Source organism: Branchiostoma lanceolatum, chromosome 1, assembly GCF_035083965.1.
Source record: "Branchiostoma lanceolatum isolate klBraLanc5 chromosome 1, klBraLanc5.hap2, whole genome shotgun sequence".
In the NCBI taxonomy this organism is placed as follows: domain Eukaryota; kingdom Metazoa; phylum Chordata; class Leptocardii; order Amphioxiformes; family Branchiostomatidae; genus Branchiostoma; species Branchiostoma lanceolatum.
In genome coordinates, this window is record NC_089722.1 from 12,103,129 (window position 1) to 12,126,057 (window position 22,929).

The following is a 22,929-nucleotide window of genomic DNA, read 5'->3' on the forward strand; positions in this document are numbered from 1 at the left end:
ACATCTTTCTCAGCGATTGGGAGTTGCTTCTTTCATGACTTTTTAGCCTCCAGGTAAGGTAAGGTAAGGACAAGTTTTGTTGTCGCAAGCTTCACATCAATACACTACAAAAACTTTGTCAAGTGTCCGGCCTGAATCAGGGCCTTGCATTAGGGCTTAGCTTAGGTTTCTGTATCTGTGTAATTGTACACAATGTTCAAGACTGCAGCTGTCTTTCAAATGTTACGGTTGGGAGACTAGTACTTGTAGTGCTCCAGGGTTGACTCCCACTTTAGTCATGTTATATCGACTGACTTGTAAGTTTGATCTTGAAGAGCCAGCTACTGTAATTGATGACAATGACTTTTCCTCGATTATATCTAGACTCGAAGGGTTCATGATCAGTTCAACTTCAGAACACTGAAATGTGTAGTTTTGTTTGTTACTTGCTCTTCCTTGCTGACTGCTGCCTCTCGTTCATTTTGTCTGTGGCTTGTTTGCATGACCTTTGTGAGGTAAACATTGAACCCAATGCATTGGGGCAAGGTCAAAGTCTTCAGAGATCCTGATCATGCGTTTCTACAACTCTATGAAAAGCAGAATATATTTCTTATGTTAAAATGAATCAAAGACTGTCAAAATTATCTATATCACGAAGTCTTGTGAAGTATTAAAATCTCAAAGTTTTAGTTAGATGACAACAGTGTCAAAGTGTTTGCCTGGAAACTGCCAACCCCAAGTGATTGCCATCAGAGTGTATGTACGACACTGTACTAGTACGTGTTGACCGATCAGTCAATATCACCCCACATGATGATCTCACACAACCTCACATGACCTCCTAGCAGATGTGTGTCTGTATATGGAGTATTATGGACCCTGTTTTTTTTACCGCTTTATGCTCTTTTTTTGACATTAATTCCTAGCATATCTGTAGTATCTAAATCCCCCATTTTCAACGACCCTCCGGGTTCCGACTCAGTCTAGCCTAGGTACCATCCTCCGTAGTTACAGCTGACTCTCCCATTTTGCTTGCTTTACCATGACAGAAAATGGAGAGCCAGCGGTAACTACAGAGGATGGTACCCAGTCACTATACCCATTCAATATCAACCTTTTGTTCCTTTAACATGGAAACCATTGGTTGTCGTCGTAACCTTTTACTTGTCATCAGTGTGACCTATTTGGCGACCTCCTGTCCTGATGCTAATGGCCATCAACAGGTATCACCAGCATCAAGTATCCAGTCCTTTGTGGGGGGTGGGGGGCATCTTTCATCAACTTTCCATCAACTAACATTGATAGCCATATCTGTATTTTACACTCAAGGGCCTGTCTATAGCTAGATTCTTATTGATAATTTCTTAAAGGATTGGTAAGTGAAAGTAAATTTGTGACTTTCTTTTTTTTCAGGACTGGTTATAACAAAGTGACCTTTGACACCCTGTGCTGACATAGTTTTCCCAGCATGCACAGTGGTAACCATGGCAACCTACAGCAGACCAATGTGCCAGGTTGGTACAGTTTTTTTAAAACTTTCATTTGACCTCTGACCTCTTGTAGCCATATTTTGATGCAATGGCCTGGTTTGGACATTTATATGAGTGAAGTGGAACAGAGACAAAGCATTTTATGTGAAGAAGAAATGTATGAATTTTTTTAATACCGAAAATAAAAAGGTTGATATGGCATGCTTGGATGAAGAATAATTTGTGTGTTGTGAATTTCATTTTTTTGCTGACAGTTTCTGTTGTTGATATCAAAGATTAAGTAATCAGCTGTTGACGAGCTTCGTTATTCGTACATGGTATAAATTACCTACCAGTGAATCTGTGAATGTGTAACATGTACTGATGTAGCTCTGGGCCAGGGGGTGGAGTCCTTAACCATGGTAATGATAGTGATTTGCTACCCATGGTGGTTGGCTTCAGGGACTCATCACCTGCAGAAAAAAAAATACATAGCTGTCAGTTTTTCCTGCTTTTTTTAGACTGACTATTGTCATTTTTTCTTCAGTGTTTGTTTTGTTGCTCCAAGGTCTACTTTCTGAGTTACATGATGTAGCCTTTATTTACATGAATACCATATTCACACAATATTGCATCTTGTCTTGTTCCAGAGTACCAGACAGTCCATAATGACTTTGTAGAACTTCCCAGATCAGGAGCAAAAGGTATGTGAACAGTTTAGGGTTAGTCTTTATATTCGTTATTAAGCTTCTGTTTCTCAGGCCTTTCAAAAGGGAATAAGACAAGAAGAAGCTGGATGATAAGAGTCAAGAAAACTGGAAGCATCTTAGCCATCAACTCATATCTAGGATAATGCGGAGTCGAACATATTGCAGACATAAGTACCAAGATTTCATTGCTGGACTTAGCAGGGAAAAGGATCAAAATGAGAAATGTTTAAATTGTTACACCAATTTTATTGATTGATTGATTGAAAGGTTGTGTGTTATCTATTATTATCACTGTTGATTAGAATGTTATTTATACATGTACAATGTATAACCGGTATAACTGCACTTCGGTGTAAAACCCCGGCTATCTGTAAATGTTATCTGTATCACTACCGGTAGATGCAGATGTTGACTGGGCATCACCAGCGGTGTCCACTAAACCCAGCACTAGCCGACACAGACATCTGTCAAGCAGGACAACCAGGCCGGCAGCAGAGGATGGTGGGTAGAAATTATAGAAACCAAATCTTGGGATTGGGAGGTTGGCAACTATAGAAAGTTGGAACTTTCTTCTTAGAATTTCCTAAAGCTACCAAAAGAGTATATGTCAAGAATAGTTTTCTATAAAACAAACTATATCCAATAATAGAAAAACTATATCCAAATCTTGTTTTTCAAAATTCTGGTAAAAAGCTAAAAACTTGGCTTGATTGATTGAAGAGCTGTATTGTTCATCCAACTACTCCAACCATTCACCAAACAGTTGAATCATAAGATCAAAATATAGAAGTCGTAAGGTAATGTTAGAATTCTCTGTTACATACGCTGGTCACGGTTTCATGGGTTACTTTATATAATATCACAGTCTTTTGACTTCCAACAAGTGGGTCCGACCCTTGCCACCTGGACCGTTGAATTAGTGTTAACACATAGAGTGACTGGTAAGCCTACAGAGAATGTAGTTTTTCATACTTCTGTGATTGTAGGGATAGAACTGGGATTATAACCTGTTAAATGGCTGGACTTGTCAAATCTACTGTGCCAGGCACGAACAGCACTGGTAAATCTGTTGAGGGTATTTGCTTCTGAATTAGAATCTGTTGTTTTTCAGGCATAGAATGGGACAATTCTGATTCAGCAGTTGTGTGTCTATTCCTGTGGATGTACTGCATGCGTTTAGTATTGGTTAGTCAGCATTACTGCAAACTGAGAGGCATCCCATTTGAGTTAAGGTAATGTGCTAACTGAGTCTGGTTTTAGTTACTACATTTACTAGCTTTTTACTGGATGTGCAGTCATATTGTTATTGGAATATGCTACAGCGAACAAAATTGGATTTGTTTTACCCTTGATTTCATGTTTGGAATATGATGCAAGATCTAAAAGTTTGATTTGATTATTAATGGCAACAAAACACACAAAATGTAAAAAACGAATTTTTTTCATCCATGAAATTTGTTGAGCGATCTGTCTAATATTTGGTAACCCAGCAGTTGCAGCCTCTTGTGGAAAGTCTCTTTAATTCACTCGTTACGTATTTTCATGATTTTGTAACAGGATCATTGATTTGGAAAGTTTGTCTTCAATACCTCCTGTCCAGCATCGGGTTGATGGTTTGTCCGTTTGTGATCAGAATAACTGAAAAAGGATATTGATTTTCGTTGTTAGGAAAATATTATTAGGTTTTGAACAACTTCCTTTGCAGTTAACAAGTATGCATTTGGTAGTACATATGTGTATATATGTATACTATATAACAGTTGTTAAATACAGGAATTTCTTTGGAAAACCTCACCAGAAAAAAAGTTGCCTGTTTTTCAACATGTACAGGTGTACATACATGTATATGCCTGCTGTTATAGCTGGACTGACTTAAGTTTTCTGTGTTAGTTGTGGTAGACCTCATAGCTGCTGAGAATGTGCAGGAGGGACTCAATTTCTGGTCCTTGCTTTCTTTACCCCCTACTCTGTTTACTAACGGGATTCCCAGTCATTAAAAACTAGCGAAGCACTCCACAGGTACCATGGTAGCCTCAGAGTTTCATAGCTGGAACAGGTTTGATAACACCTCCTCTCTTTACCCTCGTTATAAAATGCAATTTTTTATTGTCTTAGTTATGTAGTTATGAGGAGTGTTTTCAAAAGCTGGCCATAGGGGAGGGACAGACCTGTTGGTGCTCTTGGCCATTTTGTTTACTGTAAACAAAGCCGACAAGTATGGGATCCCCTACGGTCAGTTTGGTTGGCTTTCACGGTAGTCATAGAGCTTTGCAGTATCATCTGTGACCCTGTGAATCGACAGACTGTATCTTGTGTGGCTACCCTGACACGCTGTGCTCTCCGGTTACAACTTCTGGGGTCCTTATTGAAGTGTTTGTCCTGTCTCCTTTGTTACACGTGAATCGTATCGTGGCGGAGAGGAAAATGTTCGTGGTCTAATTGGCTGAGATCAGTTTCCAAAAAGGCAAGGCAAATGCGGAGTTGTTTACCGGGGTCCAGTTGTGTTGCGACTGTTTTGTAAGCTTGTGGCTTTTAGGTGATAAAATGTTTTCTTGATGTGGGAAAACAGGCGTGAAGCGCAGGTAAATAGGTCGGTCTGCTGTGGGCACGCAGGTGGAACAGGGTTGGGGCTTTTGTTCCTGAAGTGTTAGGGAAGCATGGGACTGTGGTGAAGGAGGGCTGGCTGCTCGGGTAAGTGTTCACCAGCAACGTTGCTTCTACATTTTGTACTGTCTGTGTCAGGAAGTGTCTTACAAAATACTGATCAGTGATCATTTAGATTAGAATTTTGAAGGCCACTGGAAGTTTGGAATATCTAGAGGCACAACTACAGACATGCACTTTGATATCATATGACATTGAGAAAAACTGTACTACATGTATCCAATGAAAATTAAGGTATCCTTGAAATGTAAAAAATGACTTCCCACTTTAAGGGACCAGTGTTAAATGTTCAAGCTTTCCTGTTGTGTTATCTAAAGGGTTTAACAATCTGTGATCATTGTGAGAAATTCATAATGGAGACTTGGTGCATGATATTTGAAAATTAAAGCATTGTTTATCTCACACAGTATTATTTTTGATGAAGATTGAAAGAAAATCATTGTCTTGCTTGAATTTATACTTTTTCAATTTGGTATTGAAGTAAGTAGAAATGATAGACTTTCTAGCTTTTGTAATTGTTTCCTACATGGAAATGTACACATTCAATCTTTCACTCATACGATGACATTGTATTGTCTTGATGGTCACATTGTTACAACTTCCAATATGATACAAGTCTACATTATTGTAACAGAAAGTTGCATGTTTGTTCTGTACTTGTTAAAAGATACCTTTCACACCAAATCTGTTTGAATTGATTAATAAACAACATTATTATTCAGTACATGTACATGCCCAACCATGCAGTGAACGATAGACCTTTAAAGTATTAAGTGCCTATCCAAGTTTGTTTTAACAACATGAAAACTGGGACAGCTTCAGTTTCTAAAGCCAAGGGAGGACCGGGCCGGTATTCATGGTCAGTGAAGGGGAGAGGAGGATTGATGAAGAGGGTAATATAAGCTTAACATTTTGTAGGAACTTCTGTGCAAAATAGGATTTTATGTATATGGTTTGGCAAGTTAGCAACAGTAAATCAATTTATATATTGTCCCTCATATACATTTTTTATAATTCTACCTTTCCTGTAATCATTTTGTTTATCAATTTTCCTACGGCAAACCTGGTGCAGTGTATCTTTTGTACCTGCATTAGTGTTGTTTACTTAACTTCTGTAAAGACAATACAGCTACATGGGTGGTATCAGGAGAACTTGTGAGCAGATGCATGTACTGGATAAGGGGAAGGTGACAGCATTGGGCTTGTGCTACAATATATGGCTATTTGATTCTTTGTGTCTTTTGAGAAATCTAAGGAAAAAATAGACTGACATGACTGGAAAGAAAATAGGGCTTTATGGTACAGTATCACTAGTTGGAAATCCCTTCCAAGCTAACACAAAAGTTCAAGTGCACCAATTCAGGTCATGGGTGCCAAGAGTTCTGTCATATAATGCTTGAAAGTTCTATGGTCAAGTGGATTTTACAATCTAACTGTCACTCATTGTAAGCACTTCATATTTAACATCTATCTATATATATATCCATCTGGAAAGCATCTAGACTGGAGTAAAAAGAAAGATCTGTTTTTCTTTGCATGTTTGTGATGATAGTTGCACAACTGTTGTTACTTGGCAACTTAAAAAAAAGTATGATCCATGATCTTAACCACCAAACCCTGTTCTTATTACACCATACATATAGCCTGGCTGTATCCTAAATTATGGCCTTAGACAATAGACTAAACAGTACATGATAAGCACACATGTCATTGTATGGGCTACAGGGGACCAGAGGGCATTTTGTTTGATAGCAAACATGCCAATCACTGTTTAGATAACTTTACAACACTTGTAAGTTGTAGTTTATGTTATAGCTGTACAGTCATAAACTGTGGAATAGTTCATTTATTGAATAAAGTATGATTTATAGTCTTATCGGCCAAACTATTTATAACAACAACTTAGTTACAGCCCAGCTGTGGTCTAAAGTACATGTACATGTACATGTATGTTGTTAGGCAAGACTTGCTAAACATTATGTGATTGGTGCAAATGTTGTTATAAGGGTTATAAATGGCATTTTGTTTGATATCAAACATGTCAATCAGTGTCCAGGTAACTTTACACTGAATTACAACACTGACTGTTAATTTTATTGTAGTCATAAATTTGGAGATATTACTTCTACCTGTTTGACTAACCTATTCAGTAACTCTTACATTATTTTATGAAAGTTTTAGCTACATGATATTGTATAGCAACAAAACTGACTACATTAAGAAACACCTTTCAATTATCTCTTTTGCTTGATGCTTTCGCTGATATATCGATTGGTTTGCAAGCAGAACTCAAAATTATATAGATTATCATGTTTTTTCGTGGGTATGGGCCTACTGAACAAATGACTGAGTTTTGAGAAAGATGAATGTTCTAGTATCTTTGCAATGGTGATTAAAGACTTGTAGAAATGTTACAACAGTCATAAAACTAGAGTGATTGTTACTTACATGTATAAAGGAAAGGTGGCTTTTGTAATAATTCTGTGTCATTTATGGAGGGAAGTCTGTAAAGCCCTCAACTACCATGTCAAAAGTTTGAGTTATTATCCAGTTTTGTTGTTTTGACCTTAAGCTAGCATTTTTATAAGGTTAAGTTGGGGACATATTTCTGAAAAAAATGCATTCCCCATGTTTTCGTTTCTCTTAACATTGTACAAAAGTAACAACAGTTGTAAAATAAGAGTATCCAGGTGCACATACCATGTAACAGGCCAGTTTCATGCTCGATGACAGCTTTGTTTACATGTGGGGGGAAACCTTTCAGTGTCAAACACCATTAACCCTATTGTTTCTGCTGGCCAAACACGATCACACAAGACGCCGTTCAAATAAGCACCACTTTATCACGCTTTTGTGGACAACGGCTTTCATAAGAGGGACTCCATGAAAGAACCGTTAGATAGCAGGTGGATTTGGCGTGTGCCGGACTAGCAGTCGTGTCTGTCCGCCTCTTGTCTCGCAAATTTTAGACATTGACAGGGAATTTGTTAAGACTTCTGGTTGGGACGATTTCTCGGACAGAGAAAGTACAGAAATGGCAGGTAGCGGGGTTTCTAACACCGCCCGCATGTGTGATGTGATTCAGTCACGACTAATGTTCCCCCTGAGGTACCTAACCCCTAGTAGGAGGAAGCTGAGTGAACTTGATAAGCGAACGGATAGCGAGGAAAGGCAAACCAGCGGGGTGTCACCCCCCAAATTTGCAAAGATGGAGGGACTGGAAGGTACTGTGCATGCAGAAATCTTTGTTGGCAAATTTTCAATCTGTTTAACTCTGTAACAGTTACCAATATGATAGGATTTTTTGATACTGGATATAAATGCAAGTGTGAAAAAAGTTGGAATACCATTTTTGACTGGAATCATCACTTAGAGCTATGCTGGAGATGAACTTTCAAGTGTTTCTACTTAGATTTTTAAAATCAATCAACATTTTTGAATGCAAGAAATTTACTACACATACTTTTTATATCTCCAAATGCTCTACCTTTACAGTTGTCACAGGTAATGTAAATGCATAAGAATGCTTTCGGACAATTCACAATTGAGTAGCTACTTTGATTGTTTTTTTTACAAAAGAATGAAATATAGAATAATGTTGAAAGTATGGTACGGCACATAAATTGTAAAGGTTTGTGGGTTTATCTGACAGCTAAAGGCTAGTTCTAACATGTATGATTTATGACATTATGTCAGGTACATGCTATATGTACCATGGCATTCCTGGCCTTCAGTCTGTCCCCAGCTGGCTTTGTGTTTAAGTACATGTAAATATATGAATATATCCACCAAGAAGGCTATGATTTACCAGTGGTTGTTGGTTTGTTGAGAGGTTTTTTTTGGGTAAAGGGCTTGGCTTAACAGGTGAAGAATTGAATTTGGGCTCAGACCTATTCTGTACAGCTAGGACTTTATATACCTCGGTAAGGGTTCTTATATAGAGTATACTCACTCACACTGTACACTGCACAATAGAGGGCTTTCATTAGAGGAGGTTTATGCCAGAAAAGTAGTTTATTACATTCGCAGAAGGAGCAATAACTTTTTAATGCTGTCTGTGTAACTGTAAGTAGGAAGAGTTCTTAAGAATGCAGTAAATGTGAAAAATGCAATCTTACATATACGTTTGCAGCTTTGAAAACCCTAGCTTATGCAATACTAGAATGTCACATATCATTACTGATGTTGTTATTCTGTTTTCCCACAGTCCCCTCACACCAGACCCAGGCCAGCATCCCCACAGCGCATGTAACCCCAACCACCCCGGCCGAACCCAAGCACCACTCCCGAGAATCATTTCACAAACGGACCAATCATGTCGGCTCTCCCGAACCCGACTTCACAAAGCACCACGGGAAAGTCGTAGCGGCAGTTCCGGAGAACAAGCATTCCAAGGAGGACGACAAGAGAGTGATCGATTTCGACGAGACCTGCAAGGACTTCAAGATGCCCAACTTGGAGCACACCATGAACATGACCAGCCACTTCACCGTCCTTCCCGCAGAACAAACGTTCAACAAGTCCCGGTTTGAACAACCGCCGGCTCTCAGCAACCACCTGCCGCCCGGCACCACTCCTAACCAATCAAAACACTCCAGCTATACAAATCAGGCTGTTGGTTACCATGGCAACCATCAGCACCCAATGCCTGCCTTCCCTCAACAGCAAAGACTCTACGATCCTGGCAGTTACTCCTTCCCAAGTGCAAATACCTCAGCCAGGACAAGCTACCTCAGCTTACCCAATGCCTTAGGAGGGGATCGCAGCCCTCCCAACCCAGAGGCAACTTCCTCATACATTCCCAACAGCGCCCCCTATCACTCCAGCAGTAACCTGCAGGTGCCTAATCTGTATGTGCAGCCAGGCGGGTTGCAGTTGTCTCCGGAAAGCAATATCTCCCCCGTGCATCCTGCAGGTGGTTTCTCCCAGCATGGACTCCCCCAGGAGAACATGACAGGTGTTCCGGGCTTCAAGGTCAGTTCAACCCAAGGTCATGGAAACAGTGAAGTGACTTAAATGAACACCTACTGTTTCCATGATATAGTGTGTGCCTGTCAGTAGACCTTCAGCAAGAAATGATCCAGTGTAGATTTGAAGAATATACAGTATAGCGCCACTTGAGTTATGATAACTCAAAAGATTGTACCTTTGATGTGATGTATACTGTAACAGTGTTACAGTATACATCACATCAAAGGTACAATCTTATGAGTTATCATAACTCAAGAGTGTAAATCTTGAAAGGTTCGTGGTGGTTTTGTTTTCACGTTTTTCGTGATGAACTCCACCGAGAAATCACAACAAGGTGAAGATGTGTTTCCATTGTACACAATTGCACTTAAAATACCACAAAAGCCTCTTTCCCCTCCTACCATGAAATTAAATCCCAGTGAAGATATGTGTTGGGCAATGGAATTGATACATCAAGGATGCCTGATATGGAAAGTTTGTGTTGTTTTGTACAATATAATGACAAGAAATACTGGAGGACCAACTTTGTTTTAAACCAACTCTGCGACAGTATGAAGATACATATTTTTGTTTGTTTTGTTTTGTATTGTTTGCAGGCATCAGACCTGACCCAGTGGCAACAGGTGCAGCAGCTGCAGCTGAACCAGCACCTGGAGCACCTGGAACAGCAGAAAAGGGAGCTGCTACAACAGCAACAGGCGAGCATAGATCATGTCTGGGGGGTTGTGACTTATGCACAAAAACCTCTGTACTCATAGTTGATTTTATAATAATAATAATAATAATAATAATATCAGGTGTATTTGCAGCCAGTGCCACAGGCAGGTACCCAATGTGTAGGGTAATGAGGCTGTTTAACGTGTTCGAGGCACCTCCTCGAGGTTTATGGATGGACATCCTGTGAAACTTCAAAAGATAAAGACAAAGACGAGGTTAGGTTGTTTTGAGATAGGACCTTTAAGACACCGGCTGATTTTTTGCTGGTTTCATGATGTTTTGGGCAGGTTTTCAGAAATGATTCACAGAACTTATCCATACCATCCTAAATAACTTGTCAGATGTGTTGCAGCTTGCAAGCACTGTGAAGGCACATCATCACTTTTGAGTTCAACAGTGCAAGGGGCTTGAAAAAAATACTGCTGTCTACACGACACAAAAATCTTTCGAATGAATAAAATGACATCCTTCTGCTTTAGAGTTTATTTTGTCATGCAACTGTTTTCCAGGTCTACTCTAGCCAATCATCGCCGCAGTACCCTTCAGCCAACAACAGTTTGAACAACGACCCAGGAAGGTGGGACGCTCTGGTCAAGGTCAAAGACGCTATCCTCAAGGAGAAGGACAACATTATCTACAAGTAGGTATCACTCAGGTGTTCTGCACTGGGTATCACATGCATTCTACTAACTTATTGTTCTACTTATTAAGATACAAGCAGCCCGATTTTGTGGAATTCAATTATTCAAAGTTTTTGTAAATATTCATGGATCAAAGTTGAATGTTCCTGAAGTAATACATGGATTGATATTGTAAATCAGTATGATTTGTACATAAGGGTAATGTAGAGAAAATGATTTGGCAGACTAAGAAAATCATTGTTTTTACTGCCTACATGTACTTGTAGCTGTCATTCACTAGGTGTCCCCACTGACTTACGTGCCTGTCAGGGTGCAGTAATGAATTCTGCCAACAGAGGGCGACTCTGTGTTAGATGCTCAGCCATTTAACAAAGGACACTTACAATGACATTACAGCAGTCAGGAACACTTTGCACCAAGTCAAAACACTCTACCCGTAAAGCAAATTATGACTTCCCCTGCTTTTTCTACCGATGGAAGTTAAAGTTGTTAACACAAAGAATTGGATCCAACTTTTCAACTGCGCAATGTTAATATTTGTCAAGGAATAAATTCTTCCAACACATACAAGCTTTCAAACGAGGACATAAGTTCTTTATACACAATCACCTGCCAACACTTGGGTAGTCCATCTGCTACCTTCCTCAAGGCAACGGTAACTGGAGCTGCAGTGAAATCTTTCCATCCAACCACCTTCTCTGGTCAACAAACTCCAGTCACCAGCCACATTAAAACAGTCCTGTACAATTCTATACAGTTATGACCCTTTGCCAACCAACCATATGTCCAAGTAACCAGATAAGTCCTTCCCTATTCCCTTGGTCGAATTGGTTTCACATTTGCAAGCACATTTGACTGTTTATGTATTACTATACTATCAGTACAGCTTTTTTCAAAGTTTTTCTTTCTAGACATACAAAGTATTTTAAGATTTACCCTTTGGTCCTTGGTATTTGCTGTCTGGCTTTTTGTCTTAATTAACATATCTTTTCTGTCCAAAACTTATAGATTAACTTGTTTGTGGGGCTCTACTTGTGTAAACTGTATTTGTTCCATTATTAGATCTCTAACGACAGGCCTAAACGTTCCACTGACACTTTGTCACCGTGCGTATATTTTTAGTTTCTTGTTTAGCACACCTCAGTCAAAGATTGTTCCACTGACTTATAATTCATACAGTGCCTTTGTTGTAATTGTTTACTCTGTGTGACTATGGATCACAAAAGGCTTCATACTTTTCCAGACAAGCAAATTTGTTCAATCATTTCTGTCATTTTGGAGCCAGGGTACATGTATTTAGCTTAGCCAGTAGCCGACATGCCGTGATGACAACATGTCGTTATGTTAGTTTTGTGTGACTGTGATAGGAGGTGACTGCACGTTTTAGTTTGAGGGGGGGGGTCGACCCTGAAACAAGGTGGTTTTGTACAGGAATGTCATTCTATACTGTTGACAATGAATAGATAGATAAGTACATGTAAAGTAGCCAATTTCTTGTTGGTCTCGCAAAGTTGTCTTTGAACCACATATTCAACATTATCTTATGTTGAGAAAACATTCTGTAGAATGTATCTCATGAAGTTGTTAGCACCATGATTTTTCTGGTGCTGAAGAAAAAATTGATTAAGATCTACATAATTATACAGGCAAAGAAACTTAAATTTAAAAGCACTAACCGTATTCCCCACCATCCAGGCATTATTGAAGTCCTATGTAAATATACAATCTCTTACAAAAGGTAAAGATTTATAATATTGTAAGATAAAAGGCAACCATATAAATTTGTTTGAAAGCTGAACATCATCGTTACTTAGCATTGTATGGTTAAAAATGAATTTGGTGCCATAAATCATTACCTTACGTCTGATAAGCGCTGTGCATGATTAGGTCTCTACAATAGTTTGAAAATGTCAGAGACTGATATTAATGACAGGCCTCAAGTGGTGTTTAATAGCTTTGGAGCTCCGAACGTGACCAAACAATGGGTCCCGTTTGGCCCCCCGGTCTGTACACTAGTGTCAGAACGTGAACCACCTTTTAAACGTTTGACAGAAGTTTACAGCTGTTCTGTTATTCTTTTGTTCTGGTCATAGTCTGAGTTATGGTAGCTGGATGCCGGGATAAGACCGTCCGGTTACATTTGCTTTGTGTGACTGAAATAATAGAGAATTGCATGTCTGAGTTTGGAGATTTGCAGTGACCGGAAGAAAAAAGGACATACTGGTTTAGAAAGGTGCATTGTTATAATCTTGGACGGAAGTTTACAATACAGATTGGTGGACACTATCTGTGAAAGCACTTAATTAAGATTTAAATCTGAATTTCAGGCATGTTATCATAGACCACTTTTTGATATATTCAGTGTAAATTGTTAAAATCCAAAATTGCATAAGAGGGATTTTGTTTTTTTTTATTCACAGTTGCTAAAGCTGATATATCATACTTCAATTCATACAGACGGTGCACTGCTTTTTAAAATTCAAGTTTTCATAGTCTTCTAAACTGTTGCATTTAATGTATAACATATTAATATAAAAATGTATAAATGTAAAAGTCTCTTTATGATGTTAAGTTACCTTTAACATAATAAAGGCAAGTAGGAAACCAGCCATGCAAATCTATTGACTCTGTTAAAAATTGTACCCTTTTGTGGAAAGTAACATAAGTTGAGTTCTTTTCCTTGGGTGGTCGGCATTGTTTCTTTCCATTCATCCCCAGAAAGCTAATTATGTCCGCTATGCTGCCACTCTATTTCAAAGTGCCAGAAAGTTTTCATGCCTGTATATATCTCCGCGGCAAATATCTTAAAAATTCACACAGAATTGTATTGCTGAATCATACTTAAGTGTTTGCAGAAAGAAGTGGGTGTGATTTGTTTAAACAGTTATCGCACATTCACAATAGCATAGCTACTTTATAGTATTGTGTTTGAGAGTTGGAATGTACTGATAGTATCAAAACTTGCACCATGGCTTTTCTACAATAACAGAAAACACAGAGAAGTATGTGACCTTTGCTTGAAAGACCTGTGTGTGTGTTTTGGACTCAGTAAATCGCCCCAAGCATTTTATTTCCCACTGTTGGTAACTGCAGAGTGTGACAGCACAGAAAAAGTTCCCAGCGTTTTTCAAAATTACAACGTACAGTTACTGTAAGGTTTTGACAGTTGCAGCTTTTGTTTGTATCAGATGTCAGTTTCATATTGAAAGACACCAGAAAGTTTTGATCTCTAAACAAATTTCAGTGACAAAAATGTTTTAACTACAAATAAAGATAAATTAATTATACTGTATTATGTTGTGGCAAAGAACATAAACTTACAGAAGTTTGGTGCTACAAAGTAAAAGGCTATCTAGGGAGGGAAATTGCTGATACAAATACAGACATATTCTTTCCAAAGTGTGGAAGTTTCATGCATGTTTAGTATCAGTCAATCAAGTTGAAATCTTAGACTTAAGATTCAGAAAAGACGAAGATTATTTAAGACTTGAGAAGGATTTCCCAAATTCAAAATGACCATTATTTGTCGTTCTGTTGATTTTTTAGTAGGAGGTTTCTTTTTTAATATATATCTAAAGTTGCCTGGTTACCATGACACCCTTTATTTCTCGCCGCCCGCCCCAGTTTGCGTACCTGTCGCCACGCCCTGTCCCACTAAGTGCGTTTACCCTGCGTCCACAGCAACCCTGCCCCCGTCCAAACAGCTACATTTATAATCATCATGATCATGTTCAGAAGCGGGGACAGCACTGATCGTGACCAAAGTTGTTGTGAAATATCAGATTAGTAGGTAGGGGTCAAGAACTGTTTGATATTCTATAAGTAACGTAAACATGATGCTAGAGCTTACTAATGGTTGCCTCCTGATAAAATGAAAAAAAAAAACACTGAGAATAAATTATCCCTTCAGATTAAGAAAGTCATTTTCAAAGTTTCAATGGTACCATGTTAGGAGGCCTTCATTTACCTTCTTTAAGAAGGTTATGTTTTCAGTGCTGTTTGTGTGTGTGTTTGTGGATAGCCTAACTCAAGAAGCTATGGCTGGATCTGTATGGTATCTGGTAGTTAGTGGGTGTCAGGAAAACGAGTGGCCTCCTAGTGGTTCTCTAGGGTATTACCGTGCAACTTTGGTTGCGATATCTCGTGTTCTGGATACCTGTAGTTTTGATATTTTTTGCCGGCAATTAGCTTTTGATATTGGAAAAAGTATACGTAACATATGTACATGTAGGTTTGGGCCCCCTAGTTTCAACTTGTTACTATAGAATTTTACCCACTTAAAAAGCTGTGAGATCCTCTCCTGTTGTTTATATGAGATAAGATATATTTCCAAATAAACTCCACAGGCTGGTGAAGGCCTCACTACTTTCAAAAGGATCGTCATCGGTTTTAATCAATTTGTCTCCAATGCTCTACCCACACAAAAGCTATTGGCATGGTGAGTGAAGGGACAAGGACACTAACCCAAGAGAAAACCTTACACAATGGTTCAGTGTGTCAGGACACATTGTTTGCACCAATTCTCCCTCACAATAGGCCTTCCCTTCACTAGATTGTCCACACACACTCGGAGTAAATGAATTAATATTTCATCAGGGAAAAGCCCTTCCGGTACAGATACTTTAACTGATGAATTGTTTCAAAGAATAGTTTGCGTACGGCTTGGTGGCGATGTATGTTGAAGGTTTTTGTTAATTATGGCCATTAAACACCTGATTACACTAATTACAGTGATAAGTTGTGGTCACGTCAGAGGTATGCTTGATAAGGAGACAATTTAGGTGGAGTTTTGCTGTCGATGCCAGTTTGGATATTTGATCAGGAGGAAGTTGGCCTGTCATTTGTCTCTGTGGGGCTATGTTAATCTCCTTTCATACCTGCACAGGTGTATAATCAAATCACCCATTCATGTACGTCAATTAATTTGCCAGGTAGGGGGTGGCAGGGTTTTTGTGCTGGCAGTCCCGAGGGAGCTAACCTTTACCGCATGGTTTTGTTTGAAATCGCTGCGCTCCAGAAGCGCTCACTGTATCCCAGACCCCAGCTAAAGCAAGGGTCACATTTCTAGTCCGGGGCCCGGACGGGCAGTCTTTAACAACGAAAAGTATGATATAAAAGACAACAAAAACACAAAACGTACCCAAATTTTTTTAAGAGCATAGCTTGTGCAAATTTATTGACATACACTTTGATTTTTCGTTTCCGCAAACAGCCCGGCCGGGCCCCGGTTAGGAAATGTGACCCTAGCATTAGCTATCAATAACTAAACTATTACAAGCCTGGGTATCAGCTGAAGTAATCCTTCAGAAAACACACCAAGCAAGAAAAGTTCAACAGAGTACAAGAGCTGGTCTGAAACAGGTGGCTTACAAGTTGCGCGGGTCAAATTCTTTGACTGGATTTTCGAAATTGGTTGGAGTGTTGGTTGGGAAGGGAAGCTGTGTTAGAAAGGGGGTGTGGACACCGTGTTAGACCTTGCGTTGAAAGGGAGAATGTTTAGACAAGGGTGTACCAAACGTTTTGCTGTAGGATTGCGTTACACTTCTGAAATTTACATAACAAAAATTGCACAGTCTAAGGTTTCTGTAATAGTTTCCTATGATAATATTTGGTTATGTAATGGACAAAATTCCACCAGACTCAAACTAAGTTAAAGATGAAGAAATTTTGAATGAAATCCTTCTCCTTTTTAGCCAAGAAATTGTTCCTTCAGAAAGTTAAACCCATACTATCCTTTCCTTCATTATCTTTCAACTCAAGTTTTATGTACTGAATCAGATTTAGACCACATAGTCATACAGACCTTTTTTTGCTTGGCTCAATACAATGTGATATACAAGATAGAATGTAAGAAAAGCTCTTACCTGCCGCACCATGTCTTGACTTCTTCCTAAGTGGTCTCTCTGGAATACCTCATGCCCCAATCCATCCTCGTTAATATTCAATAGCGATTTTTCAGCTAATTATGTGCGGCTATCAAACCCTGGCATCTCCTTTGTTTAAGCTGACAGCTATCAGCTCATAAATCGGCCATCAGTAAATAAACTGAGGGAGTGGGCCGCTGTCTTATCTCTGCAGATTCTCCTGTGTTGTAGCACGCTGTTGACTTGCATAGCTCCACTCGAGTGGCCTTTAAACCCGCGTTTGCCCGTGACCAATCCAAGAGTTTCCGCGATAGGCCCCGGAGGTGTGTGCGCGGACAATCTGAGCCGGCAGTTGACATGCGGGCCGCATTGTATCGTTTTTGTTGTCGCACGGTAAAGCAAACACCCGTACGCTTTGGCAAGCGACACCCGACACTGGGACAAGGGGAGAGATTTGAAACCCGATCTGAGTTGACTGGAGGCACGTTGGTGTTGAGTCAGACAGTAGGACAGCAACAGTGAACACACTTTTTCTTCTGCTCAGTCATGTGGAGGACTTAGACTGCTTCTCAAGACTGTGTCCTTGACAAAAGTGGCAACGAAGTGCCTCAGAGAAACAAGTTTACGTGTATAAAAAGTTAAACCTGAGAACAGGACGGAAAAGTGGAAAAATCAGACTTTTCTTCACGAGTGTGATGTCCGCAGGTCTTGGAGAGAGAAGTTTTGTCGCATAGCTTTTTCTGACCAGTGGAAATTACTTAGAAGAAGGAAGAGAAGGGAGACATTGAAGAAGTGTTGTTTTCAGAAGAAGCTGTGCAGGAGACAGACGGACGATGTCTCTGTTGGGTGTGGAGGTTCTGAAGCACACGTTCAGAATGAACGACCTGCTGATCCAGAATGACTTTGAATATTTCAGACAGAAGCAGCAGCTGGCGCAGTTCCAGCGACAGTCCCGGGAACAAGACATCCGTCTACGCACCACGCTCAGACGGACGCCGGGCGAAGAGGACGTCTTCAACCTCAAACTACAGGTGAGGGTTTTTATTCCATTTTCTTGTAAAAATAAAATTTGTCTTGAGGCTACAATAGGCTATGAATTACTGTTGGACAACCTGCAATTTTCCGATAAAATGTAGTTAAAATCTGCAACTGTGATCACGTTAGAAAATCTAAGTGAATTACTCTTTACTTTGATCAAATTCTTAGCATGCATGCACTGATCTTGCAATTTCATTTGAATAAAGAGCTTGCCCAACCCTCCTACATTCCTTTGTTGTAGTATTGGCTATACCTACATGGTGGCTGATGCGTATTGTTTTCATGCGTAAATCAAATTTATCTGGAAGCTAAAGAGAAGTCTGATCAAATACTCTCAGTAAGTATGATGTAAGGGTGGAACATGCTGGTGACTAACGCCTTTTCAGAGTTCCATGCCTTGTTTGCCGTTGTAGGAAATGAATGGGATTAGTACTGGGAATCACTGTTTTATGGAGTGGACTATAGACATTGGATAATTCCTATGTTGCCTTTCTACAAGTATGGCACCTTGTAATGATGTTCAGGCATTGTGGTGATTTATTACTTTTCTATGAATAATTGCAACATTACATTGTATATCAACATTACTCTCTATAGTTCAATCACAGTCAAACTGCTCAAGAAGACCACTAAGGATAAAATTTGGTCAATGTAGACAGGATTCTTAATGTTTGTGTCCACAGGAAAAATTATCTAAGGGACCACTAAATGTAGAATTGGCCTGGTGGTCCTTATGTAGAGGTGATAGCTTGTACATGACTTTGTACAGGTTTTACTTAACAATAGATTTGACATATTCTTTTTCTGTTATAGTCTTTTTTATACTAATGGTAGTACTGTAATGGGAAACTATATGTATACATGTATTTAATAGCTTTTACTGTGACAAAAGTTGTAAGGAGGAAAACATTAACATGCTGGAGGCAATATCCGTTACACTTCAAAAGCTGCAGCACAAAACCTCAGGTATGGTAAATAAGTTACTGTTTTGTTCCAGTACAGAGCTTGTTTTATAAACAGAGATAAAGATAGGGTTACAAAAACTTTTAAAAAAGATTATAGGGAAACTCTTACCGAGGCAAATTTACACCTTTCACAGAAAAGATCTTTCGTCTATGAATGATGTGAAAATTTGAGTTTGTTTAACCGAATCACACTGTTAAGAAAAAAAATTGAACAAAAGATCTAATATGATAATGTGTAAGAGCTTGGACATACTAACAGTAACCTCAAATTCAGTTAAGTTTGAGGGGACTTAATTTCATAGAAGGGAGGAAAAGTACATTTGTAGGTGTTCACAGAGTCTAAAGGTCGCAGTGGACACAAAGAGGGCGTTACTGACAGAAAATCTGTATTGTTTGTGATGAAATTACCTGAACATTTAATATTCAAGATATACAGTATAGAAATGTGTTTCAAAGTTACGATTGATACATGTCGATTGCTGTTATTATAGTGTTTAAGTGCTATGACACCTGCAGTGGTGACACTACGTTTTTCATCTTATTCTCCTCGCAGTTTACGGAAAAAAAAGTCTGAGAAACAAGAGATATTGTTACTGCTGCCTAATAGAGTTTTGCCACCGTGTTTGTGTGGAGTTTGTACAAACTTGACCGTCTGAGCTGAGACGTTGATACCCAAGTTTACTTACACCAAAACTCAATTACGGTAGTCTGAAGAGACAGAAGTTGTTTGTAGGAATGGCAGCAATGTTTGTATCATCGTAATCCTGCAGACTTAAATACTTACATGAGTAAAGCTAGGGGTTAAATGCAATCCTCAGGGGTAAGAATGACTCCAGCATTCTTCATGACATGTATCTGGATTCTTTTGTTCTTAAAGATATGTGAGAAGGAAAATTGCTGCTTGTGAATTAAGATTGGGATCAATTAAGCCTACGATTAACCCAGTAGTTAAGCTCAGCTGCACTGTATAATGACAGGTGTAATCCTCAGTAATGGATTGAACTGTTTTTAGCCTGAGGACAGCAAACTGTCCAATTTGAAAATGTAAAGAAGAATATAGATATATTTCCTGTCCTTCAACAAAGTAATTATAAGTGCTGATCTGTGACAAACTGAGTAACTCTACATGTACCAAAAAACAGTAGAGCTGCAATAGCAATGGCATGAAAAGATGCCTTAATATGAAGTCCTAACCAAATGTACAGTATGTTGAAATTTGATAGTGAAGTAGGTATCCCAAACTGTCATTTAGTTTTGTCAACATAAGGAAAACAAAGTGCAAAACCAAGGAAAACTGATAGATGTATTTTAACCCCATTCCTGCTGATTTCTGCTGCCATTGATGCACATTTTGGGCGCACAAAGGTGCCCTTAGTAAGAGGAGGGTTAAGGATTACAGTTCTTGAAAATTTTCTTTACTTTTTAAGACATTTAGCATACTGCACAACAGCCTTTATTTTATTTTCTTACAGTGAGTAACTCGGTATTTCCTTATTACTTTATTAGCAGCTATCAGTACCTGATCACACACCTGTACAAATTTACCTGTTCAGCAGGATTTACACCTGTACTGGTAGACCTCAGGTGTGAGAATCTCACCTGGGTGGAAATCTTGAAGGGTACTTGTGGGTTGTTAGGAGTAATTTCCCTTGTAGAGAACACAGCTGTAAGGTGTTAGATCAGGCATCTTTTACAATTACAATCTTTTACAAGTGTTGGAATTTACAACTGAATAGTATCTTGCTGAAGCATCAGAATTTATCTTGATTGGATGTTTTAGACACTTTCATTTGAATTTTATAGTGTCTATATTGAGATTTAAATCTTGCTTGTATAGTAAGTCATGAAATAATGCTGTCTTGTAAAACTACTGAAGTCTTCTCAAACTCAGTCAAATGGAAACTTTTAGACACCTTCCTTTGCATTTTACTACCTTGTATTGCCTGTTCAAGTCACTTATTTAGATTTGCAGCTAAGAAAGAGGTGGTTTAATTAAAAGCTGGTCTGTCACAGGTGTCAGTTGTATTGTCCATGAGGTATCAGGGATGTGACCCTTATTTGCATTTGCGACATTGCTTCTATTGTCCATAATAATCAACCCGTTTGTCACAATCAAGACTACTGCTTTGAATTTAAAATGGTATAAACAATGTCGTTGAAAATGTGCCCACACAGGGGTATGTGTGTGGTGTGGTGGTTCTTTTACCATGTCTGGTAACACATAGGACTGCAGGTTTCCTTGCTGTTTCTTTTAGCAAGATTCTGGAGGTATGCATCTGTGGACTAGTTTAGTACCAAGTCATTGTTGTGATGTTGACTTGACCTGACACAGTCGTAGTTTGATCTCCGAGCAGCAAGAACAAAAACGACCCATAGAAGATATTGAAGCAGGAACAATTCTAACATAAATGATTGTAACTTTACTGTAACAGTTACTTCTTCTTGATGTCACGTCTATGTTGACTTACCCTAATACTGTCTTCGTTTTCAATCTTTGGTGAAAAGGACCAAAAAAACTATGAGTCATGATGGCTATAGATGTGCAAATTGCGTGGTTCCTCATGTTTTCCCCCAAAACATTGAACTGGGTCTTTCCTGCTGTAACCTACATACCTTGTATGTACATTGATATATCTGTCCAACACGTTATACCTCAGGGCCCTGCACCTAGCCTAAAAATCTAGGTGCACAAAAGAAAATTTAAATGATTGAAAGAAAGTACATGTAGAATGTAAATAGCAACAGCTGACTCTCTTCAGATCTTGAATCTGAAATTTTATAGCTAACTTTTTTAGTATAATTAATAAAATTGCAATGTTACCTTTTTAGTAATGTAATGTTACTTTTTTAGTAATACAATGTAACTTTTTTATTAATGCAATTTACATATAAATTATGCATCAAAGGTTTCATTCTCGTTTGTTTGACACTTTAATGTCAAGACTATGCTACACATGAGAATACAATTGTACTGTTACATACATGTACTGGTATGTAGCCCTGCACAAACATCTAGGTGCACCGGTCCAAAATTTGGTGCACAGCTTCAATTCGGGCTTATGCTGTATTTCGAGCCCTGTACCAGTAACTATTATATAGTTTCTCCATTTTCTGTGTTCATCAGCATTGAAATGTTCAAATTGTTTGCTTGACAACACGATGTGTTTGTAAGACCAGCCATTCAACTCAACTGTGTTTGTAAGACTGGGTATTCAGCCCAACTCCAAACACTTCAGACCTCAATGAATTAACTGTTATTTACTACAATGCCACTCATTAACACACACAGCTGTTAATATTGTATGTTGGGGGGTGACTTTGTGTTTGGCTTCCCTGTCAACTGCCACCGCCTTTGTGTTTAACAACAAATTCAGCCAGAAAGGGGGACTAATAGCTGTAAAGTCCACATTGCAGCCCAAAATGTCATCTTTTCTACAAGACTATGCCGGAGAGTTATCGGGAAGACACTTAAAGTTATCTGTCTGTTCAGGATATTAGAGAGTGTCATTATTTGTGTATTTTATTCCTGTAAAGTTGGTATTTCAAAGATGATGACCTCTGACCTCCTCATTGTGACAGGGTTTATCGCTAATCTGGTAGAGGTTTGGCAAAATGCAATTGTTTTTGGAAGAGGCTTAGAGTTGAAAAGTGAAACCAGGCAGGAATTGTTACCCTGGATGAGCCCTGAAAGCCTGTTATCATCGTTCAGCCCAATTTGTTTCTCTAATGGTGCGTTTTAATCTTGTTATGATGCTGAACCCCCCTGCTGAGATACCAGCTGTTTCGTGATGAACTACACATTCAGCATAAAATGACTTTGTCAAGTTGTTCAGGTACAGGTACAGGGGTGAACCTGTACCTAAACCTCTGTACCGGGACAGTGTATCTGTACCTGATGTTAAAGTACACAT

The 22,929-nt window shown here is 38.9% G+C and overlaps 2 protein-coding genes across 6 annotated transcripts in view; one reads left to right on the forward strand and one right to left on the reverse strand.

Moving 5' to 3' along the window:
* LOC136434817 (alpha-2,8-sialyltransferase 8F-like) overlaps positions 1-17,894 on the reverse strand; it is a 37,714-nt gene extending 19,820 nt beyond the window's left edge. For all 4 annotated transcript variants that reach the window (XR_010755792.1, XM_066427905.1, XM_066427897.1 and 1 more), the window contains exons 1-2: positions 17,016-17,894; positions 1,802-1,921 (exon numbers count right to left, since the gene is read on the reverse strand). The gene's annotated coding sequence lies outside the window, so the exon portion shown is untranslated. The remainder of the gene's footprint in view (positions 1-1,801; positions 1,922-17,015) is intronic.
* Positions 1-22,929, forward strand: part of LOC136434762 (centrosomal protein of 85 kDa-like) — a 32,346-nt gene that overhangs the window by 1,913 nt on the left and 7,504 nt on the right. For both annotated transcript variants that reach the window (XM_066427807.1, XM_066427815.1), the window contains exons 2-8: positions 1,393-1,493; positions 2,099-2,152; positions 2,558-2,659; positions 9,030-9,796; positions 10,390-10,491; positions 11,020-11,150; positions 17,932-18,046. In XM_066427807.1, the coding sequence (XP_066283904.1) occupies positions 1,448-1,493; positions 2,099-2,152; positions 2,558-2,659; positions 9,030-9,796; positions 10,390-10,491; positions 11,020-11,150; positions 17,932-18,046 (1,317 nt within the window). In that variant the 5' untranslated portion in view covers positions 1,393-1,447. The remainder of the gene's footprint in view (positions 1-1,392; positions 1,494-2,098; positions 2,153-2,557; positions 2,660-9,029; positions 9,797-10,389; positions 10,492-11,019; positions 11,151-17,931; positions 18,047-22,929) is intronic.